Source organism: Macaca mulatta, chromosome 11 (genome assembly GCF_049350105.2).
Source record: "Macaca mulatta isolate MMU2019108-1 chromosome 11, T2T-MMU8v2.0, whole genome shotgun sequence".
NCBI classification, from domain to species: Eukaryota; Metazoa; Chordata; class Mammalia; order Primates; family Cercopithecidae; genus Macaca; species Macaca mulatta.
The window spans coordinates 59,600,564-59,621,853 of record NC_133416.1 but is presented as its reverse complement, the minus strand read 5'-3'; the positions used below and the strand labels follow the sequence as shown (position 1 = coordinate 59,621,853).

Genomic DNA, 21,290 nt, shown 5'->3' with positions numbered 1-21,290 from the left:
CGATGAAATGCACCAAATTCTTGAAAGACACAGGTTACCAAAATTCACACAGGGAGAAATAGATTGGAATACTCACATACCTATTAAATAAGTTGAATCAATAATTTACAGCCTCTCTAAAAGAAAGTACCGGGCCCAGATATTTTTATTGGTTAATTCTATTAACATTTAAAAATGAAATGATACCGATTGTCTACAATGTCTTCTGGGAAACAGATGCAGAGAGAACACTTTATAACTCATTCCACAGAGGTCGGTATTACTCTAACACCAAAACTAGATAAAGACATTTTGAGAAAAGAAAACTATAGACCAATACCTTTTATAAACATAGATGCAAAATTGTTCAACAAAATATTACCAAATTTAATCCTACCAAGTACTTAAAAGTTATACACCATAACGAACCAGGATTTATCATATATATGTGAGGCTAGTGTAACATTCAAAAGCCATCAATAAAATCTACCATATCAGAGGACTAAAAAAGAAAAATAATGTAACTATATCAATTGATGCAGAAAAAGTTGATTATATAACCCAACATCAATTCATGTTTCAAAGAAAACAAGCCTGTCAGCAAACAAGAAATGGAGGGCAACTTCCTCAACTTGGTGAAGAACATAAGAAAAATAAAAAATCCCATAGTTAACATCATACTTAATAGTGAGAGACTAGGCCATTTTCGCATAGTTCGAGAGCAAGGCAGACATGTCCCCTCTCTCCACTGTTACTCGCATTGTACTGGAAGTTTAACTGCAGCAGTAAGATGAGAAAAAGCAATAAAAGTAATATATATTAGAAATTTTTTTAAAAAACTCTCTTTGTTCTCATATGACATTTAGTCAATGCAGAAAATTTCAAAGAATCTACCAAAACTTTCCTGGCAGCAATAAGCAAAGACAGCAAAGTTGCAGGCCACGAGGTTACTAGACAAAAGTAAGTACTTTCTTATATACCATCAATGAGGAACTGAAATTTGAAATTAAAAATCAATACCCTTCAAAATAACACCAAAAGATTAAATGCTTAGGCATAAATCTAACAAAATATAAAGAGACTCCGTAAGTGGAAAACTACTAAATAATGATGAAATAAATCAAAGATATAAATAAATGAAGAGACAATCCAGATTGGTATATTGGAAGACTCAGAATTATTAAGCTGTCAATTCTCTCTAAACTGATACATAGATTCAGCACAATCCCAATTAAAATCCCAGCAAGCTATTGTGCAAATATCAATAAACTGGATAAAGTTTATATGAAAAGGCAAAAGATCTTTGCAAGGTGATAAGTGAAACAATTGTAGTGGTGAGGTCACATTATGCATTTGTCAAAATCCATAGAATTTTGGGGGCATTTTAAAAATTAATATCATTTTAAATTGACAAAGACAAAATTGCATAAATTTATGAGGTACAATATGATGTTTTTATATATATACAAAATATGAAATGATTAAATCAAGCTACTTAATATATCTATCACCTTGCTTTATTATTTTCTGTGGTGAGACATTTGAAATTTACTTTCTTAGCTATTTTGAAATATGCAATATATTATTGTTGATGATTGTCACCCTGCTGCACAATAGATCTCAAAACTTATTCCTCTCATCTAACTGAAATTGTGCTCTTTGACAAGCTATTCCCATTCTATCCCATCCTCACCCCCTCCCCCAGTCTCTCATAACCATCATTCTACTCTAAACTTCCATAAGTTCCTCTCTTCTACATAACACAATAAGTGAGACCATGTAGTATTTGTCATCCTATGTCCGGCTTACTTCACTTAGCATAACGTCTGCCAGGTTTATCGATATTGTCTTTATTTTTTAGAGCAGTTTTAGGTTCACAGTAAAATTGTCCAGAGGTACAAAAGCTTACCATATACCCACTGCCCACACAAATTCATAGCCTCACTCACTATCAACAGCCCCCACCAGAGTGGTACATTTGTTACAATCAAATCTACGTTGACGTCATTATTAACCAAAGTCCAAGCTTACAGTAGGGTTAACTCTTGCTGTTGTACATTCTATGGTTATGAAAAAATGGATAACATGTATCTACCACTATAGTATCATACAAATTCATTTCACTGCCCTAAATAATCTTCTGTGCTCCACCTATTTATCTTTCCCAACTAAGTCTTGGCAGCCAATGATCTTTTTACTGTCTTCATAGCTTTTTTCCTTTTCCAGCACGTCATATAGTTGGAATCATACAGTATGCAGCCTTTTCAGGTTGGCTTCTTTCACCTAGTAATATGCATTTAAGTTTCCTCCATGTGTTTTCATGGCTTGATAGCTCATTTCATTTTAGTATTGAATAATATTTCATTGTCCTGATGGGCCACAGTTGACTTACCATTCACCTACTGAAAGATATGTTGGTTGCTTCCTAGTTTGGGAAATTAGGAATAAAGCTACTATAAATATCTGTGTGCAGGCTTTTTGATGGGCATAAGTTTTTAACTCATTTGGGTAAACACCAAGGCATGCAGTTGCTGAATTGTGTGATAAGAGTATGCTTAGTTTTGTAAGAAATGGCCAGACACTCTTCCAAAGTAGCCACACCATTTTGCATTGCAATGAATGAGAGTTCCTGTTGCTCCACATCCTTGCCAGCATTTGGTATGGTCAGTGTTCTGGATTTAGCTATTCTAATAGGCACATAGTGATATCTCATTGTGCTAAGTCGCATTGCTCTGATGACCTATGCTCATTTACCATTTGTATATCTGCATTGGTGATGGGTCTGTTAAAGACTTTGGCCCATTTTATAATCAATGGATTACTTATTATTAATTTTAAGAGTTCTTTGTACAGTTTGGATAACTGTCCTTTATCGAATATGTCTTTTACCAATATTTTCTTCCAGTCTGTGACTTGAATTCTCATTCTCTTGGTAGTGTGTTTTGCAGAGCAGAAGTTTTATTAATAATTTTAATGAAGTCCATTTCATCAATTATCTCTTTCATGGTTCCTGACTTTGGTATTGTATCTAAAATGTCATTGTCATACCTAAGGTTATCAAAGCTTTCTCCTATGTTATCTTTTAGGAGCTTTACAGTTTTGCATCTTGCATTTAGGGTTACGATCCATTCTAAGTTAATTTTTGTGGCGAGTATACGCCCCATATCCAAATTTGTTTTTCTACATGTAGATATCTAGTTATTCCACACTAATTGTTGACAAGGCTGTCTTTGTATTGCCTTTGCTTCTTTGACAAAGATCAGTTGATTGTATTTATGTAGATCAAATTCTGAGCTCTCTATTTTGTTCCTTCATCTATTTGTCTATTCTTTCACCAATACCACAATGTCTTTGTTACTGTAGTTTCATAGTAAGTCTTAAAGTAGGATGCTTGTAGTCCTCTGACTTCCTTCTCCTTCAATATTGTGTTAGCTATTTCGGGTCTTTCGCCTCACCATAAAAACTTTAGAATCAGTTTGTTGATATCCACAAAGTAATTTGCTGGGATTTTATGGGGAAAACTCATAGAATTTTATACTGTGGGATTTTTATTAGGGAAAACTCATAGAATTTTATACTGCAGAGTAAACCTTAATGTTTGAAATTAAAGAATATGATTTATGAGATTGAGAGATCCTAGAATGGAATGTACAATGTGGCAAAAGGATCTAACTATATTACAAATGTATGAAATCATCTCCCTGAAGTGGATGGGGAGAAAAAAGGCTGACATTAGGAACTCTGGAAGTGAGTGGAGTCTATGAGACTAAAGGCAAAGAAACTTGTAAGAACCGTATGTCAGTATTGTATTTGAATTGATAAGGTTGCTTCCCATGGTGGGATGACTAACAATTCTGAAACCACTAGGCCTGTGTTTTAGTCAGTGTTCTCCAGAGTAATGGAAACTATAAGATATATATATACAGACACACATATATATGTATATCTCTATCTCTCTATCTATCTACCTATCTGCATCTATCAATCTACTTACCTATCTATCTATTTGGAGAGAGAGAGAGAGAGATTATAATGAATTGGTTGATGTGATTCAGGTGGCTGACAAGTCTCAAGATCTGCAGTGGACAAGCAGGAGACCCAAGAAAGCAAGTGTTCTAGTTTGAGTCTAAAGGCAGAAAAAACCTAGCTCAAATGCTATTAGGCAAAAAGAATTCTCTCTTACTAACCTGTTTCTTCTATTCTTCCCTTTAACTAATTTAATGAGGCCCACTCACATAAGTAGGGCAATTTGCTTTACTCAGCATATATATTCAAATATTAATCTCATCCAGAAACATACTCACAGACACACCCTGAATGATGTTTTACCAGATATCTGGGAATTCCCACAAAAATATTCCACAATAATTTAAAAACATTTTTCTATTTCACAACATACTTTTTTTAAAAAAACAAGTTCAATAGTTTTGGGGGAACAGGTGGTGTTTGGTTGCATGGAAACATTCTTTAGTGGTGATTTCTGAAATTCTGGTGCGCTCATCACCCAAGCAGTGTACACTGTACCCAGTGTGTAGTCTTTTATCCCTCACCCCACTTCTACCCTTCTCCCCAAGTTCCCAAAGTTCATTATATCATTTGTATGCCTTTGCATCCTGATAGCTTAGCTCCTGCTTATAAGTGAGAACATGCAACATCTGGTTTTCCATTCCTGAGTCACTTCACTTAAGATAGTGGTCTCCAACTTTAGCCAGGCTGCTATGAATGCCATCATTTCATTTCTCTTTATGACTGGTGGAGGTGGCAGGGGAGTGAAGTAGACTCTGTGAGAGTCTTTGGTTGTCGATACGTTTAGTGTGTTGGTTTTCTCGAATGCTGGTTATGCTAGCAGTGAAGTTGTCACGGGGACAGACCAGAATGTTGCAGGCAGTGTAATGAGCTATTGTTTTCTCCTTCTTTGGAGCAGGGTTGTTCTGTCTTAAGTTGCTGTACTGTCCTGAGTTCGTTGGCCTCCAGCCAGGAGGTGGCACTTTTGAGAAAGCACTAGTTGCAATAGTAGAAGGGGAATATAAGCTTTGCCCTAAGTTGACCAGGATAAGTATTCAGGTTTCTCAGGTTATGGCTGGGGTCATAAAGCTCTCAAGAGTTTATGTCTTTTGTGATTAGAGTTCTTCATCTGTCTTGTGGAATTTGCAGAAGCCTGCTGCTTTTTTCAAAAAATCTGTGATTTCTTTCTGTTTTCCTGGTATGCTTCTGCAGTGGTTCCTGGAGCAAAAGTTTACAGTGTGAGTCTCCACATGATGTTCTGTTCATCAAAGTGGGAGCTGCAAGTCAACCCCGTCTCCTATCCACCATCTTCCCTCTAATTTTAATTCTATTCCACAGCATATGTTCTGATGATTAATTTTATGTGGCAACTTCAATGGATGTTATGTGTTCCATTCATGTTATACTGTCCCATCACAATATATACTGAGGAACAGAACAATTAAGTAAATGGATAGCAGATAGTTGCAGCCAGGGTTTTTGCTGTTGTTATATGAGGTTGTAGATAAGCAAGGGAAGATGCTAGAATGATCCATGTGGTAATGAAGTCAAGTTGAGACTTGAATAATAGATACAAATGGTTACAGATAATTATATATAGAAATATGTTTATTGTCAGCTAACAGGGCCCAGAAGTAATAACACCCCAGTAGCAATGAGCACATCTTGTACCTAGATCTTGGTTGCTAAAGCTATTACCCACTGCTACCCACTGTTAGCATGATGGTTAATTTTATGTGTCAGCTTAACTGGGCTACAGGTGCCCAGATATTTGGTCAACACTATTTTAAGTATTTCTGTGAGGATGTTTTGGATGAGATTAAGATTTGAATCCATAGACTGAGTAAAGCAGATTGCCCTCCCTATTGTGGGTAGGCCTTATTCAATCAGCTGAAGGCCTGAATAGAACAAAAGTCTGACTGACACTCCCTCTAGTAGGAGAGAATTCTCCTACCTCATGGCCTTCAAACTGGGACAATAGCTCCCTCTGGTTCTACAGCAGCTTCCAGCCTTCAAAGTCAAACTGATACATCAGCTCTGCAGATTTTGGATTTGCCATTCTCCGTAGTTATATTAGTGAATTCCTTAAAATAAATCTCTTTATATATTTATCTCCTATTGGTTCAGTTTATCTGAAGAACCCTGACTAGGAGCAAGTGGTCCTTGGAGAAATGGCTGATTTTAGGACTATGGCAGGAGACATAGAAGATGATCCTGGAGCATCTTGCCATGTCAGAAAGTAAGGAAGCTTTTTAAATAACGAAGAAGCAAACAAAAATGAAAAAACACAAGGTGTCAATTAAAAGTGCTGCCAATGGCCACATTGGAAAAAGTTGAGCGATGAAGTAAATAAATAAATATATGTATTGGATTACAGTGCAAAGTACAAAATAAACCTATAATGCTATAAATAAATGACTGAGTAAATCAGTAAGAGAGGATAGACAACTGTCACATTGAAGAATTCCAAACAATTTATGTAAGTACTCCCCCAGAATGAGGTAGTGTATAACTGTTCCCTGCTTGTGTGGGCTGTGATTAATGACTTCCTTACAAAGAGCAGAGTATGAAAAGGAGGTGCAGTAGTCCCCCCTTATCCATGCGGATAGTTCTAAGTCCCCTAGTGGATGCCCAAACCTCAGATAGTATCAAACCGTTCATATACTGGGTTATCTCCTATGCACACATACCTATAATAAAGCTTAATTTATAAATGAGGCACTGTGAGAAACCAACAATAACTAATAATTAAGTTATTGTTAGTATTTTAAGTAAAATAAGGGTTCCTGAACACAAGCACTGTGATACCCTGACAGTTGATCTGAAAATCAAGCCAGCTACAAACAGTCTCACGGACCACAGCACAATCAAATTAGGAATCAAGACTAAGAAATTCACTCAAAACCAGACAAGTTACATGGGATTTGAATAACCTGCTCCTGAATGACTTGGGTAAATAATAAAATTACGGCAAAAATCAAGAAGTTCTTTGAAACTAATCAGAACAAAGATACTGAATTTCTGGGATGCAGCAAAGGAGGTATTAAGAAGGAAATTTATAGCACTAAATGCCCACATCAGAAAGTTAGAAAGATCTCAAGTTAACAACCTAACATCACAACTGAAAGAACTAGAGAACCAAGAGCATACAAATCCCAAAACTAGCAGAAGACAAGAAATAACCAAAATCAGAGCTGAACTGAAGGAGATTGAGATATGAAAAACCATTCAAAAGATCAAAGTCAGGTGTGGAGGCTCACACTTTAATCCCAGCACTTTGGGAGGCCAAGGTTGGGGGTTCAAGACCAGCCTAGCCAACATGATGTGATCCCCATCTCTACTAAAAAATGAAAATAAATAAATAAATTAGCCGGGTGTAGTGGCCCATGCCTGTAATCCCAGCTACTGGAGAGGTTGAGGCATGAGAATTGCTTGAACCTGGGAGGCAGAGCTGGCAGTGAGCCAAGATCATGCCACTGCACTCCAGTTGGGTGATAGAGTAAGACTCTGTCTAAAAATAATAATAATAATCCAGGAACTGTTTTTTTTTAAATTAATGAAATAGATATACCACTAGCTAAACTAATAAAAAAGAAAAGAGAAGACTCACAGCTGAATTCTACCAGATGTACAAGAAGAGCTGGTACCATTCCTGCTGAAACTTCCAAAAAATTGAGAAGTGACTCCTCCCTAACTCATTCTAGGAGGCCAGCATCATCTTGATACCAAAACTTGGCAGAGACACCACAAAAAAAGAAAAGTTCCGGACAATATCAGTGATGAACATTGAAACAAAGATCCTCAACAAAATACTGGCAAATCTAGCAGCACATCGAAAAACTTATCCACCATGATCAAGTAGGATTTATCCCTGGGATTCAAGTTTGTTTCAACATATACAAATCAATACATGTGATTCATCACAACAACAGAACTAAAGACAAAAGCCACATGATTATCTTAATTGCTGCAGAAAAGGCTTTCAATGAAATTAAACACCGCTTCATGCTAAAAATTCTCAATAAATTAGGCATTGAAGGAACATACCTCAAAATAAAAAGAGCCTTCTGTGGCAAACCCACAGCTAACATCATACTGAATGAGCAGAAGCTGAAAACATTCTCTTTGAAAAGCTGTACCAGACAAGGATTCCCTCTCTCACCACTCCTATTCAACATAGTATTAGAAGTCTTATCAAGGGCAATTAGGTAAGAAAAGAAACAAAGGCATCCAAATAGGAAGAGAGAAAGTCAAACCATCCCTGTTTGCAGATGGACATGATTCTATATCTAGAAAACCCCGTAGTCTTGGCCCAAAAGCTCCTTTAGTTGATACACAACTTCAGAAAAGTTTCAGGATACAAAATCAACATACAAAAATCATTAACATTCCTGTACACCAACAACAGCCAAGTCGAGAGCCAAATCAGGAAAGCAATCCCATTCCTAACCAGGGAGGTGAAAGGTCTCTACAATGAAAATGACAAAACACTGCTTAAAGAAATGAGAGATGACACAAACAAATGGAAAGAACATCCCATGCTCATGGATAGGAGGAATCAATATCATTAAAATGGCCATACTGCCCAAAGCAATCTGAGCAGATTCAATCACACTGAATTATATTCAATGTGATTCCTATCAAACTACCAACAACATTCTTTACAGAACTAGAAAAAAATTATTTTAAAATTCATATGGAACTAAAAAAGAGCCTGAATAGCCAAGGCAATCCTAAGCAAAAAGAGCAAAGCTGGAGGCATCACACTACCCAATTTCAAACTATACTACAGTAACCAAAACATGGTACTGGTACAAAAACAGACACATGGAACAGAATAGAGAATCCAGAAATAAGTCTACACACATACAACCATCTAATCTTTGACAAACCTGACAAAAACAAGCAATTCTATAAGTGGTGCTGGGAAAACTGGCTAGCCATATGCAGAAGGCTGAAATTGGACCCTTTCTTTACACCATATACAAAAATCAACTCAAGATGAATTAAAGAAAAATGTAAAACCCAAAACTATAAAAACCCTGGAAGACAACCTAGGCAACACCATTATGGACATAGGAACAGGCAAAGATTTCATGACAAAGACACCAAAAGCAAATGCAACAAAAGGAAAAATTGACAAATGGGGTCTAATTAAACTAAAGAGCTTCGGCACAGCAAAGAAAACTATCAACAGAGTGAACGAATAACCCACAGAATGAGAAAAAATTTTGCAAACTATGCATCTGACAAAGGTCTAATATCCAGCATCTATAAGGAACTTAAACAAATTTATAAGAATAAAACAACCCCATTAAAGAGTGGCAAAGGACATGAACAGACACTTTTCAAAAGAAGACATACATGTGACTAACAGTCATATGAAAAACAGCTTAACATTACTGATAATTAGAGAAATACAACTCAAAACCATAATGAGATACCATCACACTCCAGTCAGAATTTAAAAGTCAAAAAATAACAGTTGCAGAGAAAAAGGAATGGTTTTGCACTGTTGGTGGGAGTGTAAATTAGCTCAACCATTGTGGAAGACAGTGTGGATTCCTCAAAGACCTAAAAACAGAAATACTATTTGACCCAGCATTCCCATTACTGGGTATATACCCAAAGGAATATAAATTGTTATCTTGATACTGTTATAAGTATGTTGCAAAATAAAGCAAACAAACAATATGTTAATGTCAGTTAGAGCCAAACTTTTCAGTGTGAGACAATTTAAATGTAGGTATACATTATTCTATTAGATTGGAGCAAAAGTAATCACTGTTTTTGCCATTACTTTTGCACCAACCTAATATAATCTTCTATTTGAATTGAAATATCAATATAAGCTTCTGATTTGCTGTCTTTTTAAACATATTTTACCTTTTCCTAACTCTGTCCATTGAAAAGACTTCACAACAAATGCAACTCAGTAATAAAAAGGTCTCCTAGCATCCAAATTCTAGTTGATATATATCATTTCCCAATAAGAGCAACTAGATCTACAAGGAGAAATAAGTGATTTCATGTCCATTGCATGATCAGTACAAAGTAAGCCTGAGACATCTGGTCCTAGAAAACCAGGAACCTATCAAAACCAAATGAGGTCCTGTTAAAGGACACAGAAGCCAATCTGAAGAGCTTCCATTGCTTCAGATAGGACCATTTAAGTGCCAAAAGAATTAATGACTGCAATGAACTAAACATATCAAATATATTTTTTGTAAAATTGTGAATTTATAATTATATCAAAACAAAAATACCTTCTTGATTACCTTTGAAGATTGCTAGAGAACCAATCCATTATCTGAAAACTGATAAATGAAGAGAGTCAAACACTTATTCTAAGTTTCTTGCAGGAATTAAATGTTAGGTTACCTGAAAGGTAAATGACGAAGAGGTCTTCTTTGTAGAGGAATCCCAATTAATGAACGCAGAAGGCATGATAAAATCAGAAAGATGACATTTTGCAACCTCTAATGAAGTAGTGAATCTGGAAATTGATGAAATTAATGAGTATTAATATATCAGATGAAAAATATATTGTGTGCAGTGCTTTATAATGGAGGGATTAGGTTGAAACCACTGAAATCCCCTGATCAGTCTTAACATCACAAAAAGTAGGCAATTAGTATTACATATCTTACAATATGGTGCAAGAGGGTCAACTATTGCATAGTCTTGCCTGCTACAACGGGAACAAATCTAATCGAGTCTTCACTACAACTACCAACAAATAGGAAAAACTGGGGGGAGAAGGCATTATGTGATACCAACAGGAAGCAATGAGTCAAATCCAGAATATGAACATTCTAAAGAAACAAACAAACAAAAATTCCACAAATCAATGGCAAATAAAGGAAAAAGACAGGGTTCATTACAGCATTACAGAATAAATAACCTTAAAAGACATGGCAGCCAAATGCAATATATGAACCTAGTTAGGATGTTGCTTGGAGCAAGCCAGCCACAAAGAGAAATTTTTGAGATAATCAGAGAAATAAGAATATGAAGGAGGTATTGGATAGATTTAATACTGTTACACAACTAGATTATAAATTCACTATTACTCAAATATATATAAAAATATTGACAAGTGAAATGACTTGATGTCTAGATTTCCTTTAAGATACTTTAAGAAAAGAAGTAGGGTAGTTAGATATAAAAAGACTAGGGGAGTTAAATGGAACAATAATGAGAAAAATGTTGATAATTGTTTAATCTGTGTGATTCATTCATGGAGGTTTATATACTGTTCTCTTTACCTGTTGGAAATTTTCAATAATACAAAGTTTGTTTTAGCAATGAAGTGGCTTATTACACTGAGAAAAAACACAAATATAGTTTGAGGTTAAATTTCTAGCGATAGTAAAAATGACATTTTATAGAAAGTGTTCAAGTTACTCAAAAATAGCTCCAGGGAAGACGGAGGCCCTAGAGAACAATGAGACATCTATATTAAGAAAGTGCAAGAGAGGAAAATAATAATATTTCTAACTTAGGTTATTAGATTAACATTTTACATAATATGATATTTTAAATATAAATAAGTGGCTTCTGAACTTAATCTAGTGGAAGAAAGGGAAGCACTTCCTCTTCTCAGAAATTACCTAAAAACAACAAAGAGAACAAAAAACATAAAGGCAGACACCAGAAGTAAAAGATCTTAAAATCCCTAAGCCAAATGATATACTAATAATAATAATAATAATAATAGAATGTCCTCACATAAATAGAGAAATACAAGCAAGGTTGTTAGGAAAACTCAGAGAGCAGATGCCATGGCTGCCGATCTCAGAAAAAGCCAGTGAAGAACACTCACAAATAAACAGATCAAAATCAAACAACACAGTAACCACAAAGGAAAACCAAACACAGCCTAACTGAGGTTTTACTACATGCCAGGCACAGTTGACTCATTTCCCTCAACTAAATCAGTGTAAAGGGCATGTCCTCATGTGAAAATCCGAGAATCCCTTATTTGCAACTATCACAACTGGGTGTGTGAGCATGAGCCAGGACCCTGCTTGTCATGAAGTTTCAAGAAACTACAAAGGCAAAGTTGAATAAGAAGAGAGACAAGGTCTACTGGCAGCATTTTGTTGTGAGGCAAAGAAAACAGAGAGGTTGTGAATTGTGGGCCACTCTGCAGTGATATTTATTGGTTTGGCTGAATGAAAGAATACAAGAACTATTCACACAGCCCTGTGTCATAATCAGAGCTCCTGTTAGCCTGGATATGGCCGTGGCTTCTCCTCCCAGAATACTTTCTACAAATGGCAGGTCCAGAGGGGGCTCATCTCATTAAAAATCAGCACTAGTCAGAAAGGAACCATTCCAGGACTCGCAAAAGATCTGTGCATTCAAAATTGAAAAAAGTAGGAAAAAAAAAAAAGACTCATAAAGAACACTCAACAGAAAAAGGCACAACAAAATACTGAAAAACACTATGAAGTGGGAAAAAGAAGAGAAAATACAGTGAGACAGTAAAAGATAAAATATTCATTTGTGGAGTTCAGAAAAGAGGTAAAAAAAACATCAAAGCCATGCTTAGAAATGAAGGCCAAATTGGCCAGGTACAGTGGCTCGCACCTATAATCCCAGCACTTTGGGAAACCAATGCGGTGGATCACAAGGTCAGGAGTTCAAGATCAGCCCCGCCAACATGCTGAAACCCCGTCTCTACTAAAAATACAAAAATTAGCCAGGCATGGCGGTACGTGCCTGTAATCCCAGCTACTCGGGAGGCTGAGGCAGGAGAACTGCTTGAACCTGGGAGGCTGAGGTTGCAGTGAGCTGAGATCATGCCATTGCACTCCAGCCTGGGTGACAGAGCAAGACTCTGTATAAAAAAAAAAAAGAAAAGAAAAGAAAAGAAAAAAAAGAAATGAAGGCCAAACTGAAAGCAGCATAAGGAGGAAAGACATTGGTGAAGAGACAGTAATGGACATTTGGGGGAAATGTCCCAGAATAACTGGGAAAAGCAAACCACTATGAAAAAGAGATTAGAGCCTGTTAAAAAGAGAATCAGAAAACATAGATGTGGGAGACAAAGCAGACACAACGCAATCACAATTGGAAAAGACAATATTTTTATGTTTTGTATATATGAACACATGAAATATTTTATATACATAAAACACTCAAACACATACACACAAAACAGTCATGTATTTATTTATATACCTTTCTACAATGCAGGCTCCCTCTCTACATACGCCAGCTCCCTCCACCTCTTCCTCACTCATACAAACGCACATTGACACAAACACATATGCACAGACATGTCACCCATGGCCCAGGAAAAGCACAGAAAAATATCCAAGTAAAGATACAAGGATACACAAGGAACTGCTAATATTACTTCCTCCACAGATAGGAATTGGGTAACTGGGGAATGGCCTTGAGCTATATTATTTTGTTGTTTAGCATGTTTTACAAAAAAATTTTTAAAACATGTATCATGTATTCAATTTGTAAACATGTAAATAATTGTGCAAGTAGTACTATTCAAAATTTAAATGGGCAATCTACTACATCTACATCTAGAATGTTTAAACATAGAGAGAATCTTAATAAGCTTCTAATTTTAATACGTAATATGAAGGTTAGAGTCACATATTAAAGGAAACAATAGGGGTATGCAATTAGAAAAACCCCAAGAAGCCGGGCGCGGTGGCTCACGCCTGTAATCCCAGCACTTTGGGAGGCCGAGGCGGGCGGATCACAAGGTCAGGAGATCGAGACCACGGTGAAACCCCGTCTCTACTAAAAATACAAAAAATTAGCCGGGCGCGGTTGTGGGCGCCTGTAGTCCCAGCTACTCGGGAGGCTGAGGCAGGAGAATGGCGTGAACCCAGGAGGCGGAGCTTGCAGTGAGCCGAGATCGCGCCACTGCACTCCAGCCTGGGCGACAGAGCGAGACTCCGTCTCAAAAAAAAAAAAAAAAAAAAAGAAAAACCCCAAGAATGAAAAAGTACAACGAACAGTTGACCTGTTTTATTTAACAAATAAAATAAAGAAATGAAGGGAGATTTCTAAATTTCAATGATTTAAAGGATATATCACTCAAATACTACGTTTATAGAGCTTATTTCGACCCTGATTGGGACGCCAAAATATAAGAAATAGATATCAAAAACAGGACTGTTTGAAGACTAAATAGACATTTGTTCATTTTAATTAGTATGTAAATTTTAACATACAAAAAAAGCTTTTTGGTTTTTTTTTAAAGGACCTATTATTTAGATATTAATATTGAATTATTTGTTGAAGACATAATATGACTTCTGGAATTTGCTTTCAAACAATTTAGAATGGAAGAGGAAATTGGGTTGAAGTATGAAAGAAATTAGGCGGGCCATGAGTTAATCATCATGGAAGCAGGTGACAGGTATATACAGGCCCATTGCAGTGTTCTGCTTCTCTACCTGTTTAAAATTGCACCTAAAAGGTGAAACAATTATGGGGAAATGGTAATTTTTCTGTTAAGCCATTTGCAATACAGTGCGTGTGATCTCCAATATATTTGCTGGAAGAAAGTCAGACTGGGAAGAGGAGAACACTCGGGGCATGTTGATAAACAGCCTAGCATGCAGAACCTTTGCTAGAGACAGTGACTAACTCCAGCTTCATGAACTGAGAATGCTCTTATTGTGCTGAGATCTCGAGTCAAAGCTGGAGGCAGGAACATTTTCCCTGACTAAAGGAAGCGAAAATTGCAATCTCGGTGTTTCATAACTTTTGTAATAATGCAGGTGTGATCTCACTATTTGTAAAGCCCAGCCCTTCACAACCTGCAAGCTCACCTTCCAGGACTGGGCCCAGCCCATGCTCTCCATATATAAGCTGCTGCTGGAGACCTATTCCTTGTCCTGCTTCTCTTCCCTCTCGCCTCCAGACTCTAACGCTCTCCACAGCCCTCTCATCTCCTGGAACCATGGCCAGCACATCCACCACCATCAGGAGCCACAGCAGCAGCCGCAGGGGCTTCAGTGCCGGCTCAGCCAGGCTCCCTGGGGTCAGCCGCTCTGGCTTCAGCAGCGTCTCCGTGTCCCGCTCCAGGGGCAGTGGTGGCCTGGGTGGCGCATGTGGAGGAGCTGGCTTTGGCAGCCGCAGCCTGTATGGCCTGGGGGGCTCCAAGAGGATCTCCATTGGAGGGGGCAGCTGTGCCATCGGTGGCGGCTATGGCAGCAGAGCCGGAGGCAGCTATGGCTTTGGTGGCGCCGGGAGTGGATTTGGTTTCGGTGGTGGAGCCGGCATTGGCTTTGGTCTGGGTGGTGGAGCCGGCCTTGCTGGTGGCTTTGGGGGCCCTGGCTTCCCTGTGTGCCCCCCTGGAGGCATCCAAGAGGTCACCGTCAACCAGAGTCTCCTGACTCCCCTCAACCTGCAAATCGACCCCGCCATCCAGCGGGTGCGGGCCGAGGAGCGCGAGCAGATTAAGACCCTCAACAACAAGTTCGCCTCCTTCATCGACAAGGTGAGCCAGGGTCATGCCCTCCACGGGGCACTTCAGGGTCCCCAGACCAGAGGAGGAACACATTCCTGCCAGGGAGACCTAGGAGGGAGGGAGAAGGGGACTCAGCCCAGCTCTGCAGAGAGTGCACGTGGCTTCCGGTGCACAGCCGCACAGCCTGCAACAGGGACGGGCATCACTCCCACATGGGATCTACGGATTGGTTCTCACTCCTGCCTAGGGAGAGCCACAACTTTTCACAACCCTGAAGCACAGATGAGGCCATCGGAGAGTGGAGTAGGTTAACTCTTCCCTCTAAAGTGTCTAAGAGATTACAAAGCAAATGCCAGGAGTATATGGGCTGGTAAATTACACTCTCAGGTCTGAGTAAGAGAAAATCATTTAGAAAGAAAAGGAAAAGATAATCTGGCTGGATTAAGAATAAAAAGGATATAGAAATGGCTATAAAACCTGGAGAAATGCTAATTAATTTTAAAAACAGAGAATGATCATAACATCAGAATATTTGAGAGGAGACACCACACTAAATGGGAAAGTAGACTGGAATCTAATCATAAGGCAACATCCAATATCCCTCCTAACTGAGGTCCTATCAGTAACAAAAACTGTACAACACATCAGGTAAATAGTATTTTTAAACTAGATTTGTGACTGTGCTTTGAAAGAGAAAACGAAGAAATGTTGAAACTCACTGATACAATTAATAGATTACAGTGTGAGAACACACACCTCAATGGTCCGTGGGACAATTTCTCTAGTGAGATTGGTGGGGTGCAAAGGAGAAGGGGTTGGGGGAGCAGAGCCCAGCCTGAGCCTCTTTACTTGCACTGTAGTAGCCCAGCACCATGGGGACCTCCTGGACCTGCCAGGAAACCAGATATCAGACACTTTTTCTTCCTTCCTTTGCCTGGAAAATGACCATCTTGCTTCCCCTCCAGGTGCGGTTCCTGGAGCAGCAGAACAAGGTTCTGGACACCAAGTGGACCCTGCTGCAGGAGCAGGGCACCAAGACCGTGAGGCAGAATCTGGAGCCGTTGTTCGAGCAGTACATCAACAACCTCAGGAGGCAGCTGGACAGTATCGTCGGGGAACGGGGCCGCCTGGACTCAGAGCTGAGAAACATGCAGGACCTAGTGGAGGACCTCAAGAACAAGTGAGGACTCAGTTTCCTGCAGCACACACTTCAGGACTATTGGGTGACCAGGGCCAGATGGGGGTGGCATTCCTAACAACCCATGTCCATGGAAATGGAAAGCACAAATTAGTCCCTAGAAGCAAACCTGCAAGAACCACAAATGGTTATGGGAGGATAGGGAGATTAAAGAAGTGACAAATTTAGGAGAAGCAAAAACCGTCCCTTAGGCGCTCTATGACAGGAAAGCTCAATTAGAATATATTCCATTTAGGAAAATGTTGGATCCCAGGCTGCTTTTCTGTTTCATCCTACCCACTGGCTCAAATATATCCCATGCCTTCCTTCCTGCAGATATGAGGATGAAATCAACAAGCGCACAGCAGCAGAGAATGAATTTGTGACTCTGAAGAAGGTGAGCAGATGAAGCCGGGGGTTCAAATTCACTTAGGACAGAAGTGGCTCTGTGTTGTCGCTCACCTGGGAGAGGAGAATCGGTAGGGGGACTAGAAGATGGGTAGATTGGGAAGCTGCGCTCAGGTAACTCCAGATTGTTGGCTCTTTCCCCAGGACGTGGATGCTGCCTACATGAACAAGGTTGAACTGCAAGCCAAGGCAGACACTCTCACAGATGAGATCAATTTCCTGAGAGCCTTGTATGAAGCAGTAAGCATCTCCACCATCCTTCTGTTTACTCTGAGGGGTCTGCAAAGGGGAGAAGATGTATAGGGCTGGGTATCTCTGTAAATGTCAGAAGTGAAGTTGATCTTATGACCTTCTGTTCTGCAGGAGCTGTCCCAGATGCAGACCCACATCTCAGACACATCCGTGGTGCTGTCCATGGACAACAACCGCAACCTGGACCTGGACAGCATCATCGCTGAGGTCAAGGCCCAATACGAGGAGATTGCTCAGAGGAGCCGGGCTGAGGCCGAGTCCTGGTACCAGAGCAAGGTGAGCAGGGTGTGGGTGGCCGCTGAGGAATCCCTGTGTCCAGCTCTGAATACCAGAGAACTGCAGACTTCATTGGGGACATCCCCTTACAGGAAGCCAGGGTCCTCTCACAGGACGTGCACCTGCACTATTAGAGTAGACATTTGCGGAACTTACGCCCAAGTCAAGAAGGAAAAAGAACCCAACACAGGAGGAAAACTACCATAGACAATGACATAGTTATCTCTGCATTTAGCTTCATCCTGATTGCTGACTTTTAGAAAATGGTACAGAACATTTCTACTCCCTAACGAAACTAGGCAGGCAGTGGTGCCATAATGAGGATGGTCTGTGACTCTAGAGTTTATTATCCATCCACCACATAATATCAACTTTTCCTCAAGTTTCTTGGGGAGAAGCCATTAGGTTCACTTCATGACATGCATGATACACAAGTGAAAGTCATCACTAACCAGGTAAGAACCCGTAGACACTGTCTCTCTCTCCACCTCTGGGCTGCAGTACGAGGAGCTGCAGGTCACAGCGGGCAGACATGGGGATGACCTGCGCAACACCAAGCAGGAGATTGCTGAGATCAATCGCATGATCCAGAGGCTGAGATCCGAGATCGACCACGTCAAGAAGCAGGTATAGTGAGGGGCAATGGAGGAGAAAAGCATCATTTTTTTTTATTAGGTCATGAGGCAGCAGTCAACCATCATTTAGTAAAATTCTTTGGGAATCGAGTGATAAGCAGAGAAGGAAAGACATGCAGTTCCTAGGCTCAGTGAGAACACTCTGGCTCAGAGACATGGATCACACCCAAGGACACGAAACAATCACCTGGGCAGAAGCACTTTCACCTGGTCAAAGATGTAAAAGTATAGTCTAGAGGCATTGGAAAGGCTTATGTAAGAAGACTGATTGACTTTGGAATTGCAAAGGACCAAGTTGGGTGAGGTGTCAGGTCAGAAAGCATGAGTAACATTGCTGCAAATCTGCTCAAGGTTCACGGTGAAAAAGAAAGTGAAACCAGGGCCATGAGGAAGGAAAACATGGCCCAAGCGGGTGAGAGAATGTGAGGCAGGAGGAAGGCAAGGTCTCAACAGCCTCATGTGAAAACTCATCACCTCAGTTGACAATGTTTGCAAATTATTGTGGCATCCATACAAGATCATCAAAAATGGTTTTGGTTTTGCTTTGGAGACAACACTTAATGTACTTGATCTTGTGTCCACTCTGGCATCTTCCATGGGTCATCACCCACATCTTTAGGCAGGGGAGTTAACACAAAGGGGCACAGGATTTTATCATGTAACTCCAGATGTAAAAGGTTTGAAGATAGTAAAAAGGCTAGACAGGAAGTGTCAGAGCTCATTTACCATCAATTCTGGGTTCCTGGTACCTTCTTCGCTGGAAAAGAACCAGCCAGGTTTAGTCTCCTCTGGAAGACCAGATGACAAGTTCTTTCCATTCCTTTCCCCTCTTAGTGTGCCAACCTGCAGGCTGCCATTGCTGATGCTGAGCAGCGTGGGGAGATGGCACTCAAGGATGCCAAGAACAAGCTGGAAGGGCTGGAGGATGCCCTGCAGAAGGCCAAGCAGGACCTGGCCCGACTGCTGAAAGAGTACCAGGAGCTGATGAATGTCAAGCTGGCCTTGGACGTGGAGATCGCCACCTATCGCAAGCTGCTGGAGGGCGAGGAGTGCAGGTGGGTAACTGACGCGACTTCCTCCAACAGCTGAGTCCATCTTCAACGTTCCTGGCACTGAGCACAACTTTAAGGTGCACTGCCCAAGACCATAATTGCTCTTCTTGGGAGAAAACTAAAAGTTTTCCCGTAGACTCATCCACCCACCAAGGCTTCCCATGCTCCTCCGGGGAAGGGCTCTCTGAGGTCTCACCCTCCCTGTGTTCCTCTCTACAGGCTGAATGGCGAAGGCGTTGGACAAGTCAACATCTGTAAGTACCTTTGCTTGCCTTCCTCCCCTGCCCTTGCACTCTTCTGACTGGGCTCAGGCTGACAGGATGAGCTCACCATGGCTTCTTGTGTCCTTGTCTCCCTCCCCACCACAGCTGTGGTACAATCCACTGTCTCCAGTGGCTATGGCGGTGCCAGCGGTGTCGGCAGTGGCTTAGGCCTGGGTGGAGGAAGCAGCTACTCCTATGGCAGTGGTCTTGGCGTTGGAGGTGGCTTCAGTTCCAGCAGCGGCAGAGCCATTGGAGGTGGCCTCAGCTCTGTTGGTGGCGGCAGTTCCACCATCAAGTACACCACCACCTCCTCCTCCAGCAGGAAGAGCTACAAGCACTGAAGTGCTGCCACCAGCTCTTGGTCCAACAGTCCTCAGGCCCCTCTCTGGCTGCAGAGCCCTCTCCTCAGGTTGCTTGTCCTCCCCTGGCCTCCAGTCTCCCCTGCCCTCCCAGGCAGAGCTGAGATGCCCTCACTTTTCTTCTCATCAATACCTGTTCCTCTGAGTTCCTGTTGCTCACCATCAGGTCAACAGTTATCATCACTCAGACATGCAAGTGTTCTTTTTATGCTCCCATATTATTACAGGTATCTGAGTCTGCCATAATTCTGAGAAGAAAATGACCCATACACCCATGAGAACTGAAACTCAGTCTAAGTCCAGCTGCAGACAAGGAGTCCTCTCTTTAATTGCTAACTGTTCTGCCCATTATAGCTACACTCAGGAATTCCCATCTGACAAATCAGTTGTCCTGATCTTCTCTTGCAGTGTCCCTGAATGGCGTGTGATATACCCTCTGATGCAGTCTGCATTCCTGCACCGCTTTCTCTGCTCTCTTTGCCTTCTTTCATTCTGTTGAATAAAGCAGATTGAGAATGTGAACATGTTGTGTTAGATTGTATTGCCGACCACATCCTGGTTTAGAAACATTCTCACCACACAAATGGTTTCTCATCTTTGGGGAACTGCTCCTCTCCCCACTGACAAGTCATCATGGAGGACAAGTCGGGAGCTCCTCCTCCACAGCCTCCTCCATCAGTCAGCATTGTGTGATTCTGTCGCACACTCTGGTGGACAATCACCAACTACTCAACCCTCACCACTCAGGGCTTTTTCCACAAATGGAGTCTTTTAGAAAGCATCAGAACCAAAAGGGAAGCTAAGTCCTGGAATCTGGATCAGCATAATCTGATAACTAAGATTTATTTATATTTTTTATTTTTCAGCCCCATCACTTGGTGGCTTGGTCCCACACTGATCTCTGAGGCTCCCTCTCTCCCCGGCTCCCCACCACCAGGGAAACACTGCACTGACCCTGTAGATCAGAAACACTTGGTAAGAAGCAACTGCTTGCTCTGACTCTATGATTATTAAGACTATTAAGCATTTGCCACCAATGCTTGCTCTGATATAACTTCTAAAATTCATCATTCAAACTAATAGATACAGTAAAGGGGCATCCTCAAATCTCAGTGTGTGGATTTGAAGCAGTGCAGTGCCGTGTGTGTTGGAATGGTTTTGACACAACTCAAAGATACACGTGCCAAATTTAAGAACTTATCTAGGGGCCGGAGCTGGTGGCTCACGCCTGTTAATCCCAGCACTTTGGGAGGTGGAGGCAGGTGGATCACTTGAGGCCAGGAGTTCGAGACCAGCTGGTCAACAAGAAGAAACTCTGCCTCTACTAAAAATACAAAACTTAGCTGGGCATGGTGGTATGCACCTGTAATTCCAGCTACTCAGGAGTCTGAGGCACAAGAATCACTTGAGCCTGGGAGGCGGAGATTGCAGT

General features: G+C 40.6%; 1 protein-coding gene across 1 annotated transcript; it reads left to right on the top strand.

The window, feature by feature from the left end:
- The first annotated feature begins 14,858 nt into the window (after positions 1–14,858).
- LOC100424162 (keratin, type II cytoskeletal 6C) lies at positions 14,859–20,380 on the top strand. The gene is made up of 9 exons (XM_015151779.3): positions 14,859–15,466; positions 16,402–16,616; positions 16,950–17,010; positions 17,166–17,261; positions 17,385–17,549; positions 18,051–18,176; positions 19,019–19,239; positions 19,456–19,490; positions 19,605–20,380. Exons 1-9 carry the CDS (start codon positions 14,927–14,929, stop codon positions 19,838–19,840), a joined length of 1,695 nt encoding a protein of 564 aa, XP_015007265.1. The 5' UTR covers positions 14,859–14,926; the 3' UTR covers positions 19,841–20,380.
- Positions 20,381–21,290: the final 910 nt, after the last annotated feature.